Below are 21,937 nucleotides of genomic sequence, written 5' to 3'. Positions count from 1 at the left end.
CTTCTGCAAGTGGTTGATGATGCGCTGAGGATACTCGACTCAGGGGGGTCCTGTCTGCTAATTCTCCTTGACCTTTCCGCAGCCTTCGACACTGTTAATCACAACACCCTCCTCAATATTCTTCAACAGAGAATGGGCATGGAGGGCACTGTGCTTAAATGGTTTGCATCCTTCCTCTCTGACAGATCTCAAATGATCAAAATAGCGAACAGTCTCTCTTCTCCTGTAGCGGTGGGTCAAGGTGTTCCCCAAGGCTCGATACTAGCACCAACATTGTTCAATCTCTACTTAGAACCACTGGGAAACCTCCTAAGCAAATCTGGGATTCACTATCATCTCTATGCAGACGACACTCAACTCTACCTCAAGGTTGCCTCCACTCATGATCTCTCCATCCTAAGATCTACTCTTGACTCCATTCAAAACTGGATGTCAACTCATCAATTGATTCTGAATCCCTCCAAAACTGAATTCCTCCTCTTCTCCTCCTCACTCTCTCCTCCCCCGGTTCAATCATGGATGGATCAGATGAATCTACTAAACAATAAACCCATCATTGTCGACAGTGCAAAATCCCTTGGTGTCATTCTAGACAAAAAACTCAATCTAACTCCCCACATCAATTCTATTGCAAAATCTGCTCGCTACCAACTGCGCCTTCTTTGGGGAATCCGTCGCTTCTTCCCGGAGCAGGACCTTATAACCCTGGTGCAATCGCTGGTCCTCTCTAGACTAGACTACTGCAATTCTCTACTTACTGGCCTCCCCAAATCTCACCTGTCCCCACTTAAGTCTGTCTTCCATTCAGCAGCTCGTTTCATTTATGGGGCCAAAAGAAGCGATCACATCACACCGATGTTATCCACCCTCCGCTGGCTTCCCTTCGAGGCTAGAGCTATCTACAAGACTGCCTGCATTACCCACAAAGCTTTGCACTCCTCATCTCCCCGCTACCTGGCGAATAAACTGAAACTCTCTGGTGGCTCGAGACTTTCACGCAATGCGGAGAATCTACTGCTTGAACCTCCCACTTTCAAGAAGGAAAGAACAATGGCCCAATCCTTTTCAGGCAACGCAGTGAGAATCTGGAACTCCTTTCCACCTCAGCTCCGAACCACCGCCTCCTCCCAGGCCTTCAAAAGGGACCTCAAATTTCTCCTCCTCCAGAGACACTTCCAAAAGTAATTCACGTCCTCTTGCTATTTGTGAGGAAGACTTCCCACTACTGATAATTTCTACGTTTCATGACCATGGAAGCCTTCCCAGTGTATGCCTGTGATTGGAGGGTCTGCCTTTTTGCAGTATTTTCCATGTACTGGTGTTCGGTGCCCTTTTGTAACATGCACACACCACTCTGCCCTTGCAACACACGGCTGCTACCTCTCACATGTTTTTTACCTTTCATACTTGCACAAGTGCCACCTTGCCCACGTAACGCTTGTTCCTGTGCCTGAGTGTCTAGCACTTATTGCAGTACTATACCTCAAATTATACTGTTTTCTCTTATAACTGCACACTTATCACTTTCATTTCCTCTTGTGCGCTTTTGACTACCTCATGTATTTTTGGTTGCTCACAATTTTTACTCAAGTATTTTGTTTGCTCACGATTGTCGCTATTACCTTTACTACCTCATGTATTTTTGGTTGCTCACAGTTTTTACTACCTCATGTATTTTGTTTGCTCACAATTGTCACTATTACCTTATGTAAGTAACGATGTTTTTGCAATCTGTTTTTGTAATGTTTCTCATTATGTTTCATCCCTGTTCCTAATGTGAAGCGCTCTGACGCCTTCGGGTAAAGTCCGCGCTATATAAAAATGCATAAATAAATAAATAAATGAATAAATAACCTCAGTTTTATAATTTCCTCTTTTAGCTGCACTTATTCGTAACACAACATTACTTGTGAATTCCATACAGGAAGGCCAAACCCTTAAATGAGTTTTTTCCAAAATGTCCGCGACGTTCTACGTACGATTTCTGTTGTGTAAATCACGACACCCCCTACTTGGTAGGGCGACTACCCACCCTAAGATGGCCGCCGTGTTTTCGCGCCTACGCTTCCTGTCCTCTTTCTATGTCTGTGGCTTGACCCTGTACATAGTCCTTTGCGAGGCGCGCTCTAGCTGCAGATCCCAGAGTCGCCCGAGACAACAGCTGCCCGGGGAGCGGCGACACTGAAGACGGACTGCGGGTGCCTAGAGGAGGAGAGGCGACACTGACAACGGACTGCGGGTGCCTGGAGGAGGAGTGGCGACACTAACGACGGACTGCGGTGCCTGGAGGAGGAGTGGCAACACTGACGACGGACTGCGGTGCCTGGAGGGGGAGGAGGAGGGGGGAGTGGCAGCTCGCGCTGCTGCATGACTGCTGGGAGGAGAGCCAGACAGGCTCTGTGGGCTGGGCAGGCACTGGCAGTCTGCAGCAGGCACGCGCCGAGGGAGGGGTGCCCGGGAGCAGCATCAGCAGGCTGCATGACTGCTGAGGCGGGAGCGCCGGCTGCCTGAAGGACTGCTGCCTGCTGGGGACTAGCAGCAGAGACTGCGGAGGAGGCGCGCCGCCGCCTTAGTACTGGGGAGAAGCACTCAGCAAATGACAATACTGCTGCAGAGGAGCTCTGCACAGATCTGCATTACTGCTGGAGAAGAGCACCTGACCAGACCTGCATTACTGCTGGAGAAGAGCACCTGACCAGACCTGCATTACTGCTGGGAGCTGCACCTTGACCTGGTCTGCATTACTGCTGGGAGCTGCACCTTGACCAGATCTGCATTACTGCTGGGAGCTGCATCTGACAAAATCTGCATTACTGCTGGGAGCTGCACCTTAACCTGGTCTGCATTACTGCTGGAGAAGAGCACCTGACCAGACCTGCATTACTGCTGGGAGCTGCACCTTGACCTGGTCTGCATTACTGCTGGGAGCTGCACCTTGACCAGATCTGCATTACTGCTGGGAGCTGCATCTGACAAAATCTGCATTACTGCTGGGAGCTGCACCTTAACCTGGTCTGCATTACTGCTGGGAGCCGCACCTTGACCAGATCTGCATTACTGCTGGGAGCCGCACCTTGACCAGATCTGCATTACTGCTGGGAGCTGCACCTGAGCAGATCTGCATTACTGCTGGGAGCTTCACCTTGACCAGATCTGCATTACTGCTGGGAGCTTCACCTTGACCAGATCTGCATTACTACTGGGAGCTGCACCTTGACCAAATCTGCATTACTGCTGGGAGCTGCACCTTGACCTGGTCTGCATTACTGCTGGGAGCTGCACCTTGACCAGGTCTGCATTACTGCTGGGAGCTGCACCTGACCAGATCTGCATTACTGCTGGGAGCTGCACCTTGACCTGGTCTGCATTACTGCTGGGAGCTGCACCTTGGCCTGGTCTGCATTACTGCTGGGGGCTGCACCTTGGCCTGGTCTGCATTACTGCTGGGAGCTGCACCTGACAGGATCTGCATGAATTCCAAGGAGATGCACCTGACAAAATCTGCATTACTGCTGAGGAGCTGCACAGAAAGGATCTGCATTACTGCTAAGGAGTGACACTTTGCACTTGCCGGGGTACTGCCACCGGCGAGATCTTCAGTACTACTGGGGAGCTGCACAAAAAGCATCTACATTACTGCTGAGGAGTTGCACCGAAAAGATCAACATTCTTGTCCGGTAGCTGCACCGGACACGATCTGCATTAGTAGTGGGGAGCTGCACCTGACAGGATCTGCATGACTGCTGGGCAGAAGTCTGATACCCTGCATTACTGCTGAGGAAGAGTCCGACCCCCTGCTTGACTGCTGAGAAGTGTCCAGTGCTGTTGGAGAGGGTTTCAACTCACACACTGCATTGCTGCTGTGGAGCTGCACCTGATAAGAACTGCATTTCTGCTGGGGAGGCGGAGTGAGTCAGCATGCATGACTGCTGAGGAGAAGTGCCTAATACTACCGGGGAGGAGCACCCGACACATCCTTCAGTACTGTTGGAAAGGCTCACCGGACCTCTGAATGACAGCTGGGGCAGCAGGGTCACCTCAACGAGAGCCGTCCTGCACCAGCCTCGAGTGTGGCAGCATGCCCCCTTTACACACCCCCACTATGTAACTCATTTCACAGCCCCTGCACTCTGAACAGTTTCACCCTGCATATAATCCCGTCCCCTGCACCGTGCTTGCGGGCCCTAAGCCCAGATAGTGCCCGTTTCTGCAGTATCTCACCTCTGTACTGTCATACTCCGCATTTCATCTTTCTTGCATCTCGCTCTGGCAGATCACACTCTTCTGCATACCGACCCCTTCCCCTCTGTATCCTGTCACTCTCTGCTCACCCCCTGACTGCACATCTCACGCCTGCAGGACTGGACTCTCTGGGGCTTCTCTGACACCCACCCCCTCTCCGACCCACCGACTCCGCATGTTCTCACACCCCGAGCATCTCCCTCTCCGCGCAGATCTCACCTCCTGCAAAATCTCACGCACCGTCCCTTCTCGCTGACTGCATGTGAGCACCACATCACCTCACCCTCCCCAGCCTGACTCCATCACCTTCACCTCTGCCCCCCCAGTCTCCAGCACACTGAGGACCCCCTCCAAATCTACTCCCCAAACTATTTCTGGTCCCTTCGTTCGACCTTTTTTATCCACCCCTGCACCCCCCCCCCCCCCCCCACCCATCCTCACCCTCGCAGCCCCTGCCCCTGCAGCACACCTCGCCACAGCCTAACCTGGGCCTCGCAGGGGCCTCTCCCTCTCACCTCACACGCAGTCATCCCTCCATCGCCTCGCACCCTCACAGTCCCTCCCACCCGTCATCTTGCACCCTCACCCCTCCATCACTTCCACCCCTCAGAGTCCCACCCCTCTCACCCTCACAGTCCCACCCCTCTCACCCTCACAGTCCCACCCCTCTCACCCTCACAGCCCCCCCCCCTCTCACCCTCACAGTCCCACCCCTCCCTTCCTCACAGTTCCTCCCCCTGCATTAAACTACTGCTTTCACTCTCTGTGGTGTCTCTTCCCAGCCTCCTCGCGCTCTCTTCCTCTCGCCCCACCCTCACAGTGTCACCCCTGCATCCCCACGAACAGTCTCGCCCACCTACACTCCCCTCCCTGCATTCCTCCAGCCTCACACCCTCACACCCTCACCGTGTGCAGCCTTCCCCCCACCTCGACCTCACATCTCCCACCCCACCCACCCTCTGCCTCAATCCACCCTCTGCCTCAACCCACCCTCTGCCTCAACCCACCCTCTGCCTCAATCCACCCTCTGCCTCAATCCACCCTCTGCCTCAATCCACCCTCTGCCTCAATCCACCCTCTGCCTCAATCCACCCTCTGCCTCAATCCACCCTCTGCCTCAATCCACCCTCTGCCTCACCCACCCTCTACCTCAATCCACCCTCTGCCTCAATCCACCCTCTGCCTCACTCACCCTCTGCCTCACTCACCCTCTGCCTCACTCACCCTCTACCTCACCCACCCTCTACCTCACCCCACCAGCTGTCTCACCCCACCCTGTCATACCTTCCAGCCTCTCGTCGCCCCCTCTCACTCCTATCCCTCACCTGTCACGCCCCTGCACGCTCTCACGCCCCACTCGCTTCCTTCCCCTCGTATCTCTCACCCCTGCATCACCCCACCCTCGCACCCTCTGCCTCACCCCACCCTCATTTCCCCACCCTCGCAGTGTCTCTCTGCACCCCCCCCCCTGCCTCCCTTCGCCCCTCCCTGTGTCTCACCCCCCCCTCACACCCTGCACCCCCCCTCAGGCTCCCAGCGCCTGACCCCATTCATGCTGAAAGCTGGCAGTGTCTGCTGCATCTCGTGATTAACCCCTTCGAGCCCTCGCCCTGCCTGTCGCTGCTGCTGGGAGCCATGCCTGCCCTCCTCCGGAGCAGACTCCTCACTCTGCCTTAAACAGCTGCCCCTTGGCACTGCCCTTGGACTGGGCACCACTGCCACGGGGGGCAGGGGCACCCCGACGCCAGAGGAGCCCGCTGGGGGGCATTGAGCAGAGAAGGAACTCTGCATTTGTGGAGTGAGGGGAGTTTAAAGGGCTGAGGATGACGTCACACGGGAAGCTGCGGAAGGAGCGAGGGGTGCTGGCGGAGTACGAGAGCCAAGTCAAAGGTGAGTGCCCCCCCCCCCCCCCCGGGGTAGGTGTGTGTCTGAGGCCTGCAGGAGGGGTGGGAGCTGTGCTGTCCGTGAAGTGGTATAAACATTATCATGCCGTGGGGATTTTCACATCTCTCCGTGCATCCCACCCCCCTGCTGCAAGTGACTTAGGCCTACACACCTCTCAGTGCACCTCACCCCCCCCTGCTGCCAGGGACTGAGGCCTACACACCTCTCAGTGCACCTCACCCCCCCCCCCCCCCCTGCTGCCAGAGGCTGAGGCCTACACACCTCTCAGTGCATCTCAGCCCCCCCTGCTGCCAGAGAACTGAGGCATCTCACGCCCCCTGCTGTAAGTGACTGAGTCCTGCACACCTCTCAGTGCGTCACAACGCCCCTACTGCCAGAGAAGTGAGGTCTACACAGGTCTGTCAGTGCACCCCAGCCCCCTGCTGCCAGGGACTGAGGCCTACACACCTCTCAGTGCACCTCACCCTCCCCCCCTGCTGCCAGGGACTGAGGCCTACACACCTCTCAGTGCACCCCAGCCCCCCTGCTGCCAGAGGCTGAGGCCTACACACCTCTCAGTGCAACCTCACCCCCCCCTGCTGCCAGGGACTGAGGCCTACACACCTCTCTGAGAGCATCCCACCCCCTGCTGCTAGGGAACTGACTCCTACATAGCTCAATCAGTGCTCGCCACCCCAGAGAGAGCAGAGCACTACCCTTCTCTGGGTGGACTTCTTCGCCCACCTGTGGTCAACAAGGAATCCTTGAGCTCAGCGTTGTTCTGTCAGCAAATGACTGAAGTGAACTGAAGGGTTCTAGGTGCTGCTGAGAGGTGGGACAGGCCCACTGTTCATCATGGTCAACAGGGGTGGTACCAGCCTACACTCTAGATCTGATCCCACCTGGGTGCCCACCTTCATTTGGGATCACTGCCCCTCTTTATAATCCCACCCATCCTCTGAATATACCAAATACCTTTGCATAAGTCAACCACCTCCACCTCTCTGCCAGTCCACACCACCCTGCTAGAGCGGTTCACGGAGATGTAATTTCATGTCGCAGCGTGCTTCACCTGCTTGGAAGACTGACCAGGTTGAGGGGTGTGTGTGGTTGGGGAAACATCCTTTACAACGCAACTTTTACCACGCAGTGCTGTTACAATGCAGGTTTTACAACGAAAACCATTACAACGCATTGCACTGGGGGCGCTCTAGGATAGGGAATACGTTTAATTTTCTATCCAACACCTTCCCTAGTGTCCACACGGACTGGAGTTGGAATAGTAAATTAAACTATTCACTATCCAGCACCCCAAAGCGCCATGCGTTGTAAAGGTTTGCGTTGTAATACTTGCGTTGTAACAGCATGCGTGGTAAAAGCATGCGTTGTAACGTCATACATCCGTGTGGTGTGCTGCCCTCTGCAGTGCTATGATGGGGGGGCACAGATGATACCAACCAGGAAGTTAGAAGATGACACTGAGTGCCAAGGACACTAAGACAAATAGCTGAGGCCTTGGTGAGTAGAACGTTGAGGTCCTGCTCAGATTGGTCAAGAGCAGACTTTAACCCGCTGTGGCAGTAGAGCGCGTCTGTACCCTCAGTGCACCATCCCCATGGACTGAGCCTTTTTACCTTCGCCCGCAGTTACTAAACAGTGAGAAAATATTTTTGGTTTAAACCTTTGAATATTGACAACCCAAGATGGCAGAACTTCTCTGGTCCCATTGTACCATGACGGTGATGCTGGTGGCACTTTAATCAATGAATCAATCAGATTTATAAAGCGCGCTACTCACCCGCTAGGGTCTCAAGGCGCTGGGAGGGGAGGGGTCCGTTACTGCTCGAAAAGCCAGGTCTTGAGTTGCTTCCTGAAGGAGAGATGGTCCTGGGTCAGCCTTAGGTGGGTGGGGAGGGAGTTCCTAGTCTTGGCTGCCAGGTAGGAGAAGGATCTTCCTCCGGCGGTGGCTCTGCGAATGCGTGGGACGGTGGCGAGGGCGTGGATGCGGTACTATGTATGTTTCTGTATTTTCATAACTTAATTCATATATGATGTTGCTGATGCTTATAGAGCGGGCTTTACTCATAGGGGGACTCTCGGCACTATAGAAACCAACACAACTTTCCACACCGAGCCTTTGCTCCATGGGGTGAGTAGAGAACTTGGGCTCCTAAAACATCTGTTGCCCTTCTTCCAGGAGTGCAGGGGCAGAGAACACTCTAAGGGGGTCTAGCCCTTATCCCACCCGTCTGGTGGTCCGAGTCACCCTATGGTTTCTGGTTTCAGTATGGTTCTTCTCACAAATCTTAGTTGTGCCTGGATATCCTCGTGGGTGCTTAGCTGCCCTCTACAGATCTGAGTCGATTGATTGACGCAATAACATCCGATCTACACCTGCAAACCTTGTTTTTGGCTGTCGTTGTCCTGACCTAGTTTTTTACCTCTGACTACAATAAGGGAGTTTCCTGTGTTTTAAAAAGCCTACAATCTGTTTGACATCTCCCAGTGGGCTCAGGGATAGTTTCTACAGGTTCAAGAATAACAAGCATTTACAATGGTCTCGGCATCATTAAAGGTAGAGCTATTGGCATTGCTCATGACATTTCTTTAAATGATAAATAAATGGCATTGTCATTTACATTGGGCAACTGCAAGACTTTGTTTGTAATGTAAGCCATGCTTTCGCAGTACTGTTGAATTTCATTATCCTCGCTTAGTGCTATTTTTCAGCCGTATATAGGGTGAGTTTTGTGGAGGTGCACCCTGCACACTCACACACTGCTCACCCTACACACTCACACACTGCTCGCCCTGTGTAATGCGAAAAGACCTAGCTCTGCCCTTCGGCCTGTGTTGTAATCGTACAGTAGGTTGTGAGTAGCTGCGCTTGATTGGTTGAGGCATCCCCTCCTTGCTGCTCCCTTCACAGAGGGCCGGCTGCCTCTATGAAGCGCCCACGTGTTCAGCTGTTTTTTGTTTTAGCTCCTGTGTGTCAGTGCACCGTGTAAGCGCACAAGCATACCCTGCTCTCTCTGGAACAGGCACTCTGCACTCACCACTCTGCACTCACCACTCTGCACTCACAACTCTGCACTCACCACTCTGCACTCACCACTCTGCACTCACCACTCTGCACTCACCACTCTGCACTCACAACTGTGCACTCACAACTGTGCACTCACAACTGTGCACTCACAACTGTGCACTCACTACTCTGCACTCACCACTCTGCACTCACAACTCTGCACTCACCACTCTACACTCACAACTCTGCACTCACAACTCTGCACTCACCACTCTGCACTCACCACTCTGCACTCACCACTCTGCACTCACCACTCTGCACTCACCACTCTGCACTCACCACTCTGCACTCACAACTCTGCACTCACCACTCTACACTCACAACTCTGCACTCACCACTCTGCACTCACCACTCTGCACTCACCACTCTGCACTCACCACTCTGCACTCACAACTGTGCACTCACAACTGTGCACTCACAACTGTGCACTCACTACTCTGCACTCACCACTCTGCACTCACAACTCTGCACTCACCACTCTACACTCACAACTCTGCACTCACCACTCTGCACTCACCACTCTGCACTCACCACTCTGCACTCACCACTCTGCACTCACCACTCTGCACTCACCACTCTGCACTCACAACTCTGCACTCACAACTCTGCACTCACAACTCTGCACTCACCACTCTGCACTCACCATTCTGCACTCACAACTCTGCACTCACAACTCTGCACTCACAACTCGAACGGTGATGGATATCCCGTCTGCTGAAATATAAATCCCATAGGGTATAATAGGATTCATATCTTGGTGGACAGGATACCCGTCCTCATTGTGACGGAGAAACCAGTCAGCCGAGAGCTAACTCAGGCTCGTAGCTCTCTTGCCTCCAAATGTCCACCATCAAAAACCTCTGCCACGTGTTTCGTCTTCCTGCCACGCCACTTCTTCTGCTTCGCATGCCTCTTCGATGGCTTCCTCTCCAACACCATAGCCCGCTCCACTTCCTCTTTCTTCTTGTGGTTTGAAATGCACCACGGCCTCGTTTCTTCGTTCCTCCCACCTCTTGTTTCTCTTTAAGTTCCTAACTGCCTCATCCTTCCTTTTCTTGGGTTCTTCTTACCACCACGTGGTCAGGCGCTCACAACACCACTGGAGTCAAGCTAGCCAGGCTGATGACGGCTGACAGCCAGAAACCGATCCTTGGATGCTTGATTCGGGTCCAGGAAAGACATGGCTTGGCAGTTCGGGCTGGACTGTTCCCATGAGGCACAGGGTCAAGGCTGATTTGCATATGGCCATGTCTGACCTGGGGTGGTGTGGAGTGCAAAAAAACAATGGATTTAGGCCCAGATCCTTGTACTGGGGTGAATGTATGACATTGTTCTGCATTCTGTCCATCAACTGTTGTTTTTGCATTTGTCACCCCGAGTGGGATGGGTATGCTCAGACGTGAGTCCCATGCTCTCCACACCACTGGAAGATGACGGCTCATAGCTAGAAACCGGTCCTAGGATGCTTGATTCCGGTCCAGGAAAGACATGGCTTGGCAGTTCGGGTTGGACTGTTCCCATGAGGCACAGGGTCAAGGCTGATTTGCATATGGCCATGTCTGACCTGGGGTGGTGTGGAGTGCAAAAAAACGATGGATTTAAGCCCAGATCTCTGTACTGGGGTGAATGTATGACATTGTTCTGCATTCTGTCCATCAATTGTTGTTTTTGCAATGCCTGTTTTGCCTAAACTGCAAGGCCAGGTCCTCTCTGAACTAGAATACAAGCAACCCAGGACTGGTTTTGCTCTAGTTATGGCTGCATTGACTGGGCCCAAACTGGGGTGACATGGTGTGCAAAATAACAACGGCTTGTGATGTGGCCCGAGTAATTACCAGTGACTGAGATTGATTCAAGCATTCATCCATCACTTTTTTGTATAGTTTGTTGAGTCGCCGTAAGTGGGGCTGGCATGCCCAGATGTGGGTCCCGTGCACACTGAGTCACTGGAACCAAGCTATACCTGGCTGATGAGCCCTAACTAGCCCCGGGTTACTTGTGTTCTGGTTTGGCGAGGACCTGGCCTGGTAGTTTGGGCTGGACCTGTTCATACTGCAGCTGGGTGAAAACTGATTTGCATATGCATGGGTTCAAAGTGGGGTGGCATGGTGTGCAAAAAAACGATGGACTGGAATGTTGAACCAAGTGATTACCAGTGGCTGAGACTAATTCATGCATTCAATCCCTCACTGTTTTGTTTACTTTTAATGTGGCCCTGTAGCATACTGTATAACTTCGAAGTTACCACTCTAGTTTACCCCTTAAGACTTCTTTTTAAGGTGTTGCACATGGCCTGCTTCAGACGTTTCACCAGGCTGGCATGCCTGGCAACCTCCCCCCAGATGTGCTTTGGCACGCCTTTCATCCATCGACAGGGGCTGCTTCGATGCGACTCCACATTTTTCGGTTTCCACAGTTGTCCCCTCTGGTATAAACCAGGTGTGGGCCCACTAAGCTTTGCTCCGACTTGTCCACTGCCGAGCTATGGTTGTATTCTTCACAGGCCCGCGGCGGCGAACCCCATACCTTGCATTTTTGAGCTGTGACGAGTCTCCGGTGAAGGTGCAGCCTCCCTGGGCCGGTGTGGGCTCCTTCAGTGGCTGCCATCGAGACCCCTTGTTGTGCAGCTCTCGGGAGCCCTTGTTGTGCAGCTCTCGAGACCCCTTGTTGTGCAGCTCTCGAGAGCCCTTGTTGTGCAGCTCTCCAGACCCCTTGTTGTGAAGCTCTCGAGAGCCCTTGTTGTGCAGCTCTCGAGACCCCTTGTTGTGCATCTCTCGGGACCCCTTGTTGTGCAGCTCTCGAGACCCCTTGTTGTGCAGCTCTCGAGACCCCTTGTTGTGCAGCTCTCGAGACCCCTTGTTGTGCAGCTCTCGAGACCCCTTGTTGTGCAGCTCTCGAGACCCCTTGTTGTGCAGCTCTCGAGAGCCCTTGTTGTGCAGCTCTCGAGAGCCCTTGTTGTGCAGCTCTCGAGACCCCTTGTTGTGCAGCTCTCGAGACCCCTTGTGCAGCTTTTGAGACCCCTTGTTGTGCAGCTTTTGAGACCCCTTGTTGTGCAGCTCTCGAGACCCCTTGTTGTGCAGCTCTCGAGACCCCTTGTTGTGCAGCTCTCGAGACCCCTTGTGCAGCTCTCGAGACCCCTTGTTGTGCAGCTCTCGAGACCCCTTGTTGTGCAGCTCTCGAGACCCCTTGTTGTGCAGCTCTCGAGAGCCCTTGTTGTGCAGCTCTCGAGAGCCCTTGTTGTGCAGCTCTCGAGACCCCTTGTTGTGCAGCTCTCGAGACCCCTTGTGCAGCTTTTGAGACCCCTTGTTGTGCAGCTCTCGAGACCCCTTGTTGTGCAGCTCTCGAGGCCCCTTGTTGTGCAGCTCTCTAGACCCCTTGTTGTGCAGCTCTCGAGAGCCCTTGTTGTGCAGCTCTCGAGAGCCCTTGTTGTGCAGCTCTCGAGAGCCCTTGTTGTGCAGCTCTCGAGAGCCCTTGTTGTGCAGCTCTCGAGAGCCCTTGTTGTGCAGCTCACGAGACCCCTTGTTGTGCAGCTCTCGAGAGCCCTTGTTGTGCAGCTCTCGAGAGCCCTTGTTGTGCAGCTCTCGAGAGTCCTTGTTGTGCAGCTCTCGAGAGCCCTTGTTGTGCAGCTCTCGAGACCCCTTGTTGTGCAGCTCTCGAGAGCCCTTGTTGTGCAGCTCTCGAGAGCCCTTGTGCAGCTCTCGAGACCCCTTGTTGTGCAGCTCTCGAGGCCCCTTGTTGTGCAGCTCTCGAGAGCCCTTGTTGTGCAGCTCTCGAGACCCCTTGTTGTGCAGCTCTCGAGAGCCCTTGTGCAGCTCACGAGACCCCTTGTTGTGCAGCCCTCGAGACCCCTTGTTGTGCAGCTCTCGAGACCCCTTGTTGTGCAGCTCTCGAGACCCCTTGTTGTGCAGCTCTCGAGAGCCCTTGTTGTGCAGCTCTCGAGAGCCCTTGTTGTGCAGCTCTCGAGACCCCTTGTTGTGCAGCTCTCGAGAGCCCTTGTTGTGCAGCTCTCGAGAGCCCTTGTTGTGCAGCTCTCGGGACCCCTTGTTGTGCAGCTCTCGAGAGCCCTTGTTGTGCAGCTCTCGGGAACCCTTGTTGTGCAGCTCTCGAGAGCCCTTGTGCAGCTCTCGAGAGCCCTTGTGCAGCTTTTGAGACCCCTTGTTGTGCAGCTCTCGAGAGCCCTTGTTGTGCAGCTCTCGAGACCCCTTGTTGTGCAGCTCTCGAGACCCCTTGTGCAGCTCTCGAGACCCCTTGTTGTGCAGCCCTCGAGACCCCTTGTTGTGCAGCTCTCGAGACCCCTTGTTGTGCAGCTCTCGAGAGCCCTTGTTGTGCAGCTCTCGAGAGCCCTTGTTGTGCAGCTCTCGAGACCCCTTGTTGTGCAGCTCTCGAGACCCCTTGTTGTGCAGCTCTCGGGACCCCTTGTTGTGCAGCTCTCGAGAGCCCTTGTTGTGCAGCTCTCGGGAACCCTTGTTGTGCAGCTCTCGAGAGCCCTTGTTGTGCAGCTCTCGAGACCCCTTGTTGTGCAGCTCTCGAGAGCCCTTGTTGTGCAGCTCTCGAGAGCCCTTGTTGTGCAGCTCTCGAGAGCCCTTGTGCAGCTCTCGAGACCCCTTGTTGTGCAGCTCTCGAGACCCCTTGTTGTGCAGCTCTCGAGAGCCCTTGTTGTGCAGCTCTCGAGAGCCCTTGTTGTGCAGCTCTCGAGACCCCTTGTTGTGCAGCCCTCGAGACCCCTTGTTGTGCAGCTCTCGAGAGCCCTTGTTGTGCAGCTCTCGAGACCCCTTGTTGTGCAGCTCTCGAGAGCCCTTGTTGTGCAGCTCTCGGGACCCCTTGTTGTGCAGCTCTCGAGACCCATTGTTGTGCAGCTCTCGGGACCCCTTGTTGTGCAGCTCATGCGCCTTTCTTCTCCCCGCATTGGCAGCCGTGCTGACTCTGACCCCTCCTGTGGGGGCGTGAGGCGCTGCACAGCATGCACACGTGACATGTATTGTATTGTAATTGCATTTATATAGCGCTTACTTCCCCTGACGAGGCGTCGAAGCGCTTTTTCGGCGAGTAGCACGCTACTCCGGGACCCACAGAGGATACGTGTTGAATTGGCATAGTGAAACATGCAGGTACATTTTAAGTGGTGATAGGTTAGTCAGTTATTTGGATTTGGAATGATAGCAGAAGGATAGAGGAGGACAAAGGTTTGTTTTTGTGCAGTGTTGAGAGCGTGGACTGGACCCGCGGGGGACAGAAAGCTGAGATGGCAGAACGTTCAAACTTTATAGTCGAAAGTTAGGACATTAACAGATGGACAGATTTATTTCTAGTTGTGAGGAGTGAAAGCGCCCAGCCCTCGGGGTCAGAGATGGGCGTGCACACACTGGCGCCGGGGCGCATATATTCTGATATATACTCTTATTGCACAGTTTTGAGGCCTACAAAATAACAGGGGTTTTGTAGTATCTTGCTGAGTTGTTTGCTGTGTCATTTTGCCTCTTACCATGGCAATCGATGAGGTAGTGACGTCAGAGCTCTGTGACAATGACGCACACCTTGCACCAACACAGAAACTATCCAGTTTTTCCCTTAAGAAAGGTTCCCACGCCACCCCTTTGAGTGACGTGACTGGGGCCGCCTTGGTGACGTGTTTCCTGGCGCTGGGCCAGTGAGCAGTGCACTGCACTGCTCCGGAGCTGTCCTCCCAGTGTATACCCTGTGTGTGCCTGGCCCCAGTGGCACAGCTCTCCCCTCCCTTCTGTGCTCAGAGACGTGTTTCTCGTAGTGTCTGTGCTTTGACACTGCCATGACTCCAGGGCTTTAAGTGGGATGAAAAAAATGGGGGGGGGGGGGGGGGGGGTCTCAAGGGGGCGTGGTCATTGTAATTAAGGGCCTGGCTTAAAAACACATAAGCTAAAAATCTGTGTTTAGAATAGTGTGCCACCCGACTTGAATTTTGCTGTTTCTGTCATTGCTTCCAGATATATGATACAACAAATCACATCATACCTACAACAAGTCAGGACTATTGGCTTTGTCAATGCTTGTTAGTTGCATAAGATAAATGAGCAGCAACTATGGCTTGTATATATTATTGAGAAAACTTCCACTTAAAGCCCTGGTGACACCACCACAATGTTGCTGCTCCTGAGTTTCAAAAAGAGAAGAGAATGCCAGAGAGAAAATGACTCTTTTTAAAGCATTTCCCTCCCCCTACAACTCTCGAAAAGAGCAGACGCCTGTGCCAGGGCACAAAACAGAGCCCATAGAGACCCGTTTCGAGGCCTTCTTAAAAAAAAAAAAACTGCCGGTGCTCAGACCCGGTGAGACCCGGCCCACTTAAAGCCCTGCTTGACTCCCTTGTGTCTGCCCCACACCTCTTTAGTGACCCCTGAGTGTCACTTGTATGGTAGGGAAAGAGGCCGCTGCATGGGCCGGAAGTACAAGCCTGTCCATCAGTACCCTGCCAGAGTGCTGGAAGGGGCCCTTGGGGCACATAGCTGTAGGCATGGCGCCCTCACCCACGTCTATGAAAGGCAATGCTTCTGGGAAAGGACCGCAGCCATGTTGGAAGAGGAGCGTTGACAATACAAACACTCACCCCCAGTCAACTGATCTGGGTTTAATCCATCACCATTCTTTAGCTCACTCTGCCACCCCAGTTCAGACATGGCCATATGCAAATCAGTCTGACCCTGTGCCTCATGGGAACAGTCCAGCCCGAACTGCCAAGCCATGTCTTCCCTGGACCGGAAACAAGCTTCCGAGGACTGGTTTCTGGCATTCCAGCCGTCATCAGCCAGGCTAGCTTGAATCCAGTGGCAAAGTGAGCAAGGGACTCACGTCTGAGCATACCCTGCCACACTTAGGGCGAACAAAGCGATACAAAAGGGGATGATGGACGGAGCATTTGAGCAAATCAAACACTCACCCCCAGTCAACTGATCTGGGTTTAATCCATCACCATTCTTTAGCTCACTCCGCCACCCCAGTTCAGACATGGCCATATGCAAATCAGTCTGACCCTGTGCCTCATGGGAACAGTCCAGCCCGAACTGCCAAGCCATGTCTTCCCTGGACCGGAAACAAGCATCCTGGGACCGGTTTCGGATTCATAATCCTCATCAGCCAGGCTATCTTGAATCCAGTGGCCAAGTGAGCAAGGGGCCCACGTCTGAGCATACCCTGCCACACTTAGGGCGAACAAAGCGATACAAAAGGGGATGATGGACGGAGCCTTTGAGCAAATCAAACACTCACCCCCAATCAACTGAGCTTGTTTCCGGTCCAGGGAAGGCATGGCTTGGCAGTTCGGGCTGGACTGTTCCCATGAGGCACAGGGTCAGACTGATTTGCATATAGCCATGTCTGAACTGGGGTGGCAGAGTGGGCTAAAGAACGGTGATGGATTCAACCCAGATCTTTTGACTGGGTGTGAGTGTTTGATTGGTTCGGATGCTCCGTCCATCACCACCTCCTTTTGTACCGATGTTGGAAGAGGGAGACACAAACGTGTCACTGATGGAGGCCGGGGCCCTCCTGCCGAAATCTTGCTCATTCATTTACCTCTTTCTTGCTACTAGCCTGCCCTTCCCTACACGAGCGGCGACATCACCTCTTGTGCGAGAGCCCACCCTTCCATTCCAGATCCACCCATCAGGGTATACATACCCCTGAGGCAATTAAGTTTGTCTGGAACCCCCTGTCCATCCCCTAAAGTGTGTTCTCTCTCGCTTCCCTAGAGTAGACATGCTCACGCATAGGAGACAGCAGTTCTTATATTCTGCTACGGTGCTGTGTGTGAGTCCTCAGCGCCCCTGCCCAGCATTAAATGTATGCCCACTTGTGGTTCACGCACTGCACTGGTGACCAGTGCATGCTTCCCTCTGACCAGTGCATGCTTCCCTCCTGACCAGTGCATTAGCTTCCCTCCTGACCAGTGCAAGCTTCCCTCCTGACCGGTGCAAGCTTCCCTCCTGACCGGTGCAAGCTTCCCTCCTGACTGGTGCAAGCTTCCCTCCTGACTGGTGCAAGCTTCCCTCCCGACCGGTGCAAGCTTCCCTCCCGACCGGTGCAAGCTTCCCTCCCGACCGGTGCAAGCTTCCCTCCCGACCTGTGCAAGCTTCCCTCCCGACCAGTGCAAGCTTCCCTCCCGACCGGTGCAAGCTTCCCTCCCAACCGGTGCAAGCTGAGCTTCCTCCTGACCAGTGCGAGCTTCCCTCCCGACCAGTGCGAGCTTCCCTCCCGACCAGTGCGAGCTTCCCTCCCGACCAGTGCAAGCTTCCCTCCCGACCAGTGCTAGCTTCCCTCCCGACCGGTGCAAGCTTCCCTCCGGACCGGTGCAAGCTTCCCTCCGGACCGGTGCAAGCTTCCCTCCTGACCGGTGCAAGCTTGCCTCCTGACCGGTGCAAGCTTGCCTCCCGACCGGTGCAAGCTTGCCTCCCGACCGGTGCAAGCTTGCCTCCCGACCGGTGCAAGCTTGCCTCCCGACCGGTGCAAGCTTGCCTCCCGACCGGTGCAAGCTGAGCTTCCCTCCCGACCAGTGCAAGCTGAGCTTCCCTCCCGACCAGTGCAAGCTGAGCTTCCCTCCCGACCAGTGCAAGCTGAGCTTCCCTCCCGACCAGTGCAAGCTGAGCTTCCTCCTGACCAGTGCAAGCTTCCCTCCCGACCAGTGCAAGCTTCCCCCCCTGACCAGTGCAAGCTTCCCTCCCGGCCAGTGCATGCTTCCCCCCTGACCAGTGCAAGCTTCCCTCCTGGCTTTCTCACCCATGGACCATTTCGCTGCCAGGTCTTTTTTTCTTTCTCAATACTCTGAATTTCCATTTGCGGTTATGCGGCACTCCACATGTGGTTTTCTGCTGTGAAATGTAAATGGATGTTGCATTTGCTCAGCACCTTGTGGTATTTCCTTCCTTGCCCCTCACTCACCCAGGCCTCCAGGCACCTGCAGAAGTCTATGAAAGCACAGTTGGTTCCTTATGGAACTTGGCGCCCCCACATCTGACCGCAGCCAAGCTGGAAACCCCCAATGAAGCAGTGGAAATAGTTGAGTCCAAGAAATGCCTGGTTTGTTTCTTTACTCGAGGCATGTGCCTTCAGGAGAGCGCGCGCCCTGCCTACCTGGGGTCTACCCACGCTCTGTGGTGGACCAGTGTGGACTGCCTACATCTCGGCTCGTCTCGCCTACAAGACCCGCCGCTCGCACCTCCTGCGTCTTCCATCGGAGCTGTGCCAAAGGTACCATCTGAACACCGAGCTGCCCCATCAGGGGGGCTCAGATATTCAGAACCAGCCTTAGAAACTGTGAGAACGCGTCACTGTGGCTGGAGAGGGGCTCTGGGCCTGGCTCCTCAGGGAGTCCAAAGCCTGCTTTGACTCTTGTGACTCCACTGCTGAGGCAGGATCTTGTGTCGAACCGGGAGCCATCAGAAAATGTGCCTTCCGGTGCATGTGCTTGTTTGTCAAGTGATGGGTGGGCCCTTTGACGTCATCCCGCCTCTTTCACCCTTGTCAGGGACATAACCAGTAAGGTGGACCCCACCTCCAAAGCCCTCAGCTCCGTTAAATCTTCTTTTCTGTCAGAGATTGAGGCCCCGCCCATCCAGCTGGGGGCGGGGCTATAGGTTTTCCTGGCAGGCCCACCCCCCCCCCCCCCTGCTGTCCCGGATGGGTGTGTGGACCACTTGCAGGATGGGCCAGGAAATATTACGACTGTGACAATAACAACTAAGAGTTGGACCACAGGATGAACTCTGACCCCGGGTGACGGGGATCTGACAGCCTTCCAGATGTGCTTGAACCCTGGCTGAGATGCTGAGGACCTTCACGCCTCTAAGCGCTGTGCACCGTACAACGTCTTGGTACGATGAATGAATGTTATGGCGCATGAGTTACATTTTGCTGATTGGTATTGCATCGCTCCCTGTCTGAGGCCTTGAAGTGAGTTGGGGGTACCCATGAGCCTGTCCTGGTACTTCTAGGCGCTCCTTTCCATTTCGGTTAAGGCCCGGATGTTGGGTCTGCTGGGACCGCAGGTATAAACATGGGAGGTGAGATCTGACTTGGTGCATGGCTGGGCCTGCTGCGGTGCATGGTGGGCCTGCTGCGGTGCATGGTGGGCCTGCTGTGGTGCATGGCTGGGCCTGCTGTGGTGCATGGCTGGGCCTGCTGTGGTGCATGGCTGGGCCTGCTGTGCTGCATGGTGGGCCTGCTGTGGTGCATGGCTGGGCCTGCTGTGGTGCATGGCTGGGCCTGCTGTGGTGCATGGCTGGTCCTGCTGTGGTGCATGGCTGGTCCTGCTGTGGTGCATGGCTGGACCTGCTGTGGTGCATGACTGGGCCTGCTGTGGGACATGGCTGGGCCTGCTGTGGGACATGGTGGGCCTGCTGTGGGACATGGTGGGCCTGCTGTGGTGCATGGTGGGCCTGCTGTGCTGCATGGTGGGCCTGCTGTGGTGCATGGCTGGGCCTGCTGTGGTGCATGGCTGGTCCTGCTGTGGTGCATGGCTGGTCCTGCTGTGGTGCATGGCTGGACCTGCTGTGGTGCAGGACTGGGCCTGCTGTGGGACATGGCTGGGCCTGCTGTGGGACATGGTGGGCCTGCTGTGGGACATGGTGGGCCTGCTGTGGTGCATGGTGGGCCTGCTGTGGTGCATGGTGGGCCTGCTGTGGTGCATGGCTGGGCCTGCTGTGGGACATGGCAGGGCCTGCTGTGCAGGGTGGGCCTGCTGTGGTGCATAGCTGGGCATGCTGTGGTGCAGGACTGGGCCGGCTGTGGTGCATGGCTGGGCCTGCTGTGGGACATGGCTGGGCCTGCTGTGGGACATGGTGGGCCTGCTGTGGTGCATGTTGGGCCTGCTGTGGTGCATGGCTGGGCCTGCTGTGGTGCATGGCTGGTCCTGCTGTGGTGCATGGCTGGACCTGCTGTGGTGCATGACTGGACCTGCTGTGGTGCATGACTGGGCCTGCTGTGGGACATGGCTGGGCCTGCTGTAGGACATGGTGGGCCTGCTGTGGTGCATATTGGGCCTGCTGTGGTGCATGGCTGACGCTGCTGTGGTGCATGGCTGGGCCTGCTGTGGTGCATGGTGGGCCTGCTGTGGTGCGGTGGGCCTGCTGTGGTGCATGACTGGGCCTGCTGTGGTGCATGGCTGGGCCTGCTGTGGTGCATGGTTGGGCCTGCTGTGGTGTTTGACTAAAACTGCTGTGGGACTAAGCTAGGACTGCTGTGGGACATTTCTGAAGTTCTCCTCTGGTTTCAGTTAGGGCCCGGTGCGAGGACCTGAGTCGGAGGAGGTGGGCCTAGTACATGCGAGAGGCCAGGGTTGGAATGGGTGGATACACAGCATTCTCTTAATTAGGTTGGGCCCCCGCTCCTTGTAAGATCTGTCAAGACACTGTGGATCCCGGCAGCGCAAATCTAGGCCAGGACTCTTCCTGCGAGGGGCATTTGGTGTTGAGAGCTTCCGTTCAAGAAGCTACACAGTGTGTGTTTGTGGTGAGGTGGAACGAATCCATTGAATGGTTAAAGGTTACGACCTTGTGTAGTTCAGACAGCGCCTCGTCCCTTTCCTTTTGAGCTACAAGGCGCTTTGGGCCACATGCATCATCCTATTTAGGAAGTGCAAACGGTGCGAATCGGTAAATTCGGCCGTTTGCGATTCCTAAATACGTTTTTGGGATGCATCATACATTTTTGTGAAAATCGCTATTTTTAGTGACTTCCAAAAATGCGATTACTTTTAAGGAATCGCAAATTTGCGATTCCTTAAAAGCAATGCATGATTGTTTTTCAAATTGCAAATTAGCAATTAGGGGGTGCAAATTACCACGAGGTTGAACCTCGTGGTAATTTGCGAAAAGTTATGAAAATGCTCAAAAATGCATTTTTTAAACTTTCATGTTACAGACACACATGTCCTTAGGACATGTGTGTATGAAACATGCACTTTAAAATACATTTCAGGGGTGCAGGGGGGGGGGTCCTTTGGACCCCCCTCTGCACCCTTGCAATGCATCAAACAAATGGGATTCGCAAAATAAAAAAGTGCAAAACGGCATTGATTCCTAAGGGCCTCTAGGCACATAGGAATCAATGTAATGCCATTCCTTAATTGCGATTCGCAATTAAAGAATCGCAAATACCGAAAATGAAGAAATCCTAAAAACTTTTAGGATTTCTTGATGCATAGGATTTTGTAATTCCTAAATTGCGATTCCTTAATTTTCGCAATTTAGGAAATGCAAAATCCTACATTGATGCATGTGGCCCCTAGTGCCTTTTCTTTGAGGTCCGGCGTTCCTCTATGCCCCCTGCTCGTGTGTATCCTGTTAGGAGCCAAGGTGTCTTGAATATCAGAGTGCGTTTCATATATTTGTTGCCGGAAGCAAGACGCGTCATTGAGAGCCGTTCCCCACTCACGGGAGATGGCGGAAGGGATACCTGCTGCTCCCAGACGCGCCCGGTAGAGCTTGGAAGGCACATGTTGCCTTGCAGTGATAGGTTGTCCAAGGTGGGGTTCAGTAACAAAATGGAGAAAAAAAACGAAATTGAAAAAATCTGCATTACGCAGTTCTGCGTAAAATTTTTTTTTTTGACCCGAGGGTGTATCAGTCAATCAAATAAACTTTATTCGGTTTCACATCAGAGAACCATAAAAGTTACAAAAAATGCATGTACATAAAAACAGTAATACGTTAAAACATGATTTCAAAAGTAAAACCCTATACACAATTTATAAATAGAACC

General features: G+C 54.0%; 1 protein-coding gene and 1 long non-coding RNA gene across 4 annotated transcripts in view; one reads left to right on the top strand and one right to left on the bottom strand.

The window, feature by feature from the left end:
* Positions 1–2,337: 2,337 nt before the first annotated feature.
* LOC144785780 (uncharacterized) lies at positions 2,338–5,554 on the bottom strand. The gene is made up of 6 exons (XR_013602039.1): positions 5,474–5,554; positions 5,342–5,391; positions 3,268–5,222; positions 2,876–3,199; positions 2,761–2,840; positions 2,338–2,639 (listed from the first exon to the last, which is right to left on the bottom strand). It is a non-coding gene; the product is annotated as an uncharacterized LOC144785780 (long non-coding RNA).
* Positions 5,555–5,968: 414 nt separating this feature from the next.
* ARHGAP4 (Rho GTPase activating protein 4) overlaps positions 5,969–21,937 on the top strand; it is a 281,778-nt gene continuing 265,809 nt past the window's right edge. For 2 of the 3 annotated variants that reach the window (XM_078664589.1, XM_078664588.1), the window contains exon 1: positions 5,969–6,132. In XM_078664589.1, the coding sequence (XP_078520715.1) occupies positions 6,066–6,132 (67 nt within the window). In that variant the 5' untranslated portion in view covers positions 5,969–6,065. The remainder of the gene's footprint in view (positions 6,133–21,937) is intronic. The other variant, XM_078664590.1, reaches the window with a different exon arrangement.

This window comes from Lissotriton helveticus, chromosome 10 (genome assembly GCF_964261635.1).
Source record: "Lissotriton helveticus chromosome 10, aLisHel1.1, whole genome shotgun sequence".
In the NCBI taxonomy this organism is placed as follows: domain Eukaryota; kingdom Metazoa; phylum Chordata; class Amphibia; order Caudata; family Salamandridae; genus Lissotriton; species Lissotriton helveticus.
The sequence above is the reverse complement of the archived record's forward strand: the minus strand, read 5'-3'. Positions and strand labels throughout refer to the sequence as shown.